At 46.6% G+C, this 4,508-nt stretch overlaps 1 protein-coding gene across 1 annotated transcript; it reads left to right on the plus strand.

The window, feature by feature from the left end:
- Positions 1–482: 482 nt before the first annotated feature.
- LOC311007066 (thyroxine 5-deiodinase-like) lies at positions 483–2,019 on the plus strand. The gene has a single exon (XM_084000151.1). The coding sequence runs from the start codon at positions 559–561 to the stop codon at positions 1,363–1,365; it is 807 nt and encodes a 268-aa protein (XP_083856277.1). The 5' UTR covers positions 483–558; the 3' UTR covers positions 1,366–2,019.
- The last annotated feature ends 2,489 nt before the right edge of the window (positions 2,020–4,508 follow it).

Genomic DNA, 4,508 nt, shown 5'->3' on the forward strand with positions numbered 1-4,508 from the left:
TCGCAGTCTGTGTGAGTCCAGCGCCGTCTAGTGGCGGAGGAGGAGGAGGATGAGGCCGCTGCAGCCACTTCAGGGGATCTGAGTTCACGGTAGAATGACGGAGTCTGTTGTTTTTTTTTTCTTTTTCCCCGACTTTCAGGACCAACCGTGCGTTCAGCTACAGACAATTCAAACTAATCCGAGTGTCTCTCTCTGATATAAAACGCATCCATCCACTGTCATGTTTTATCTTCACATGTGAAGTGAAGATAGACTCTCCCTCTCTCTCTCTCTCTCTGTCTCTCTCTCTCTCTCTCTCTCTCTCTCTCTCTGGATCTTTGAAGCCCAGAGTTGACGGGAGGTAATCCCCACCATGTGAGTGGGCGGTGCGGGTACCGGAGGCGTGTTTTTTTTTTTTTTTCCTTTTTCTTTTCCTTTTTTTTCCATTATTCAAATGCTGCTGTACCTATAAAAAGAGTGCCTGTGTGCGTCAGATAGTTTTCTCCAATGGGTAAAGGTGACTAAATACAAGTTGTCTCTTTCGCCGGCCTGGTCGCATCCTATCGGCAGGGGGAAGAGATGATGCACGACTCTGGCGGTGTCCAAATGGCGAGGACGCTGAAACACGCAGCCCTGTGCCTGATGCTGCTGCCCCGGTTCCTCCTGGCCGCTGTCATGCTGTGGTTCCTGGATTTCTTGTGCATTAGGAAAAAAGTGCTGCTGAAAATGGGCGAGAGGCAGGACGGCTCAGACGACCCGCCGGTGTGCGTCTCTGACTCTAATAAGATGTTCACCTTGGAGTCCCTCAGGGCCGTGTGGTACGGCCAGAAACTGGACTTTCTCAAATCCGCGCACCTCGGGTGCACTGCGCCCAACACCGAGGTGGTGATGGTCCAGGAGCGGAGGCAGGTCAGGATCCTGGACTGCATGAAAGGGAAGAGACCGCTCATTCTTAACTTTGGCAGCTGCTCCTGACCGCCATTCATGACGCGCCTGGCGGCGTTTCAGCGCGTCGTGAGCCAGTACGCAGACATTGCGGACTTTTTAGTTGTATATATCGAGGAGGCGCATCCGTCGGACGGCTGGGTGAGCTCGGACGCGCCGTATCAGATCCCCAAGCACCGCTGCTTGGAGGACAGACTGAGAGCCGCTCAGCTGATGCTCACCGAGATGCCCGGGAGCAACGTGGTGGTGGATAATATGGACAACTCGTCCAACGCCGCGTACGGAGCCTACTTCGAGAGACTTTACATCGTCAGGGATGAGAGGGTGGTGTATCAGGGGGGCAGGGGTCCGGAGGGATACCGGATTTCCGAGCTCAGAAACTGGCTGGAGCAATACAGGAACGATCTGGTGAATTCCCAAACAGCGGTGCTCCATGTGTAGTTGAAGATGCTGAACTGCCTGCTTCTCTGCCCATTCCGCTTAGTGTCCAACCCCACAGTGCAAAATATCCAGATGCTGCTATCAAATGTTCACACACGGCACATTTTGTTGTTTCTCTTGCATAAAGATATTCAGGACTCTTTGACAAATAGCCTAAAGTCATGTTGAAGCCTGTGTCCGGGCTGTAGGCTCGTCTGTTGTGTTGTCTCGACCTTAATTGATGCTCATAGCGATTTTCTTTTATTATTATTATATTATTTTTTTTGTATGGAAAAGTCTTGAATCAGTTGAAACTGGATTCAATTAGTGATCACTCTATTTTTCTACAATACTGGTGTGTGTGCGTGTGTGTGTGTGTGTGTGTTTGTGTGTGTGTGAATGGTTTGTGCGTATGTTTGTGTGTGTGCGCGCGCGCGTCCAGGCTGATATCTCACGGGTGTTTCTATGAAGTTCGGTTTTTAAAAGGCGCCGCCAGAGAACCGACACTGATGCTCCTGACACCCGGGAGCGTGTTCGTATCAGCGGGATGAAACCCACCCATCCCAATCCCCCCAGCCCCCCCACCCCTCACCCCTCCCCTTTACCACCACCTCCACCCCCCACCCAGCCCGCCAGAGGATGGATTGCCAAACGATGTAATGTTTGAAAAACCCATGTAACTGAACAAATGTTTTTAATAAATGTCCGATCACACACTGATGATTCACTGTTGACTGTGGAGCAGACGCCAAAAAACTTCTTCCTCTGGTCATTTTGTGTGGTTTTGTCAACTGTTTGGAGAGGAGAATGATGGATTCAGGTTTTTGGGGACCAGTTATTAAACATTTGTCTGTCAATCACTCCTGTGTGTCGAACCCCCCACCCATACCCACCCACGCACCCACACACACATCCCCCCTTCCTCCTCAAATCTGATGACGTCATAGCTGCAGCTTTTCAGGATGTTGTGATGATTGTTTACAGCAGGAATTTATTGTTTAACCCCCCCTACCCCTCCCAACCACCCTACCCCCCGCCGCCCTTAACAAGGTCTATTCATCACAGTGATCCACTATTAGCATAATAATCCACGGCAGTGTTAAATGCTCCTTGATTAATTAGTAAAAGCGTTCATTCTTAATTAACCCACTTGAAACTGTTGGCGAAAGGGAGAGAGCCATGAAATCACCTTCTCATTGTGTGTGGGCGAGGGAAGGAGCAGTCAGTCTAATTGGAACAGCTGAGAAGGAGAGGGGCAGCTTCCTGTTGTGAAAGTTGGTTAATCAGATGTGATGATGAATCATGACACTGGTGTGATGATCAAGTGAGAAGCCTAGAAAAGGTCAGGATTACAGTTTAACAAACAGCGCTTTAAATTTGGGGTAAAATGCTAATTTAATATCAGTTATATGCTCTTTATTGAATTTAAATGTTCTCTTTTTTGGCAGCTAATTGGTGGAATTGAATCAAGTCATTACTGAATGGTCTGATTCAGGGAGGGGGGAGGGTGATTCCTGTGTAAAAAAGTATGTATTCTCGTAGAAAAAAAAGCTGCATTAAGGCCGGAAATTGCTCACAAGAAGTAGATCAAAGTGTTTGAAAAAAAAATACTGTGCTCTCTGTTATTCTATGTTAAGTATACAGAGTTGCCGCATTTTCTGTTCATGGATCAGTTTGAAGAAACAACAGAGGGTTGAGCTGATTATGCAGCGTCTTTAATCCATCTATATCCATCTACCTTTATCTCTTTCTTACTTTATCATTCTTCCTGGAATCTCTCATCCCCCTCTTCTCCCTCGCCTCCTCCCTCCACATATACATACTGTTGAATATGTTCACAAATACAAACAGGAATTCACACACAGACACACTGCCACATATAATTAGGATTACAGAGCAATGTGATTACTGAAGATCCCACGTGGCCCGAGTCTCTGTTGTGTGGTTCTAATGTATTCAGGTTTCCTTCATGCCTCAGTTCATTCTCATTATATCACAACATGCATGTGCTGTATGGCTGTGCGTGTCTGGAGCCCACGCTTCCATATAGCGTGCTGCGGGAGGTGAACTGAGAGCAGGGGAACTGACTGATGTGTCCCGCCGCCTCCGTCCTGAAAACTCACTCCATTGTTTCCAAGAGAAAAAGAAAAGAAGAAAAAAAAACAGACAAGGGAAACCCTGGTTAACCCTTCCTTTTAAAATGAATGCAAATGCAGTGTTAACATGATAAAAGCAGGGTTAGTCAATCACCATTTTTCGAAATGACAGTGATGACCTGAGGCGGATTGATAACGCTGAAAAGTCAGGGGCTGAAGGAAAGCAGGCCGTCACTGTGGAGCATGACCAACTGTTGATTCTGTGCAGGCAAACATCTGTCGGGTGCAGCTCACTTTTATCCCACACTTGTCTTTCTTTTATTCCCTTTCCCAGCACATTACAAAGAGCTTTGCCATCATCTTTTATTTAGACGTTTACCCACATTGTAGGAATTTTAAATAGGTATCACCGTTTTTTCTAAAAACACCACAGAGAATCAGGAAAACTATACACTTTACTCCTGAAACCTTGAAATTTGTGAAATAATCTTCTTCTCTTAGATCCTTTCCCCTCACTGTGATTCACTGTTATTGACACACTCCTCATTTGGTGATTTGTTAAATGCACATAGAAGACACTGAAGGAGGAGCTTGCGAACATATTTTTGGCCCCACGCCGCCACAGGTCAAGGCCGGGGTACCGACCCCACACACCAGCGGAGGCCGGTTTCTCCAACAGTGACTCATCACAAAGTGTTACTAACATGTGTCTGTTTCCTCCAGCCTGTGGTCTGTGCCGCGCTGCATCTCACAAATATCATCCCGCCTCTAGCAAAATCCACTGCGGCCTCTCGTCCCCACTCCTCACTTCTGTCTTTATTCCACCTTTACTTCCTTCCTCTCACACCCCACCCTGCTTTTACTTTGAATCCTTGAGTACATTTTAGTCAGGAACATTTTCCTTTAAAAAAAAATGTGACTGCACTACTTTTGTATGTAATAGAGATGAAGTTTTTTTTTTCTTTTGCAGCTCTTTTAGTACTTTTGCATCTAAGATGTTTTTGCTACCATTACTTGCCTGTAAATGCTGTGAGATTTTTCTCCATGTCAAATGTGCGTTGCATTTTG

The sequence above is a fragment of the Trachurus trachurus genome (assembly GCF_905171665.1).
Source record: "Trachurus trachurus genome assembly, chromosome: 24".
NCBI lineage: Eukaryota > Metazoa > Chordata > Actinopteri > Carangiformes > Carangidae > Trachurus > Trachurus trachurus.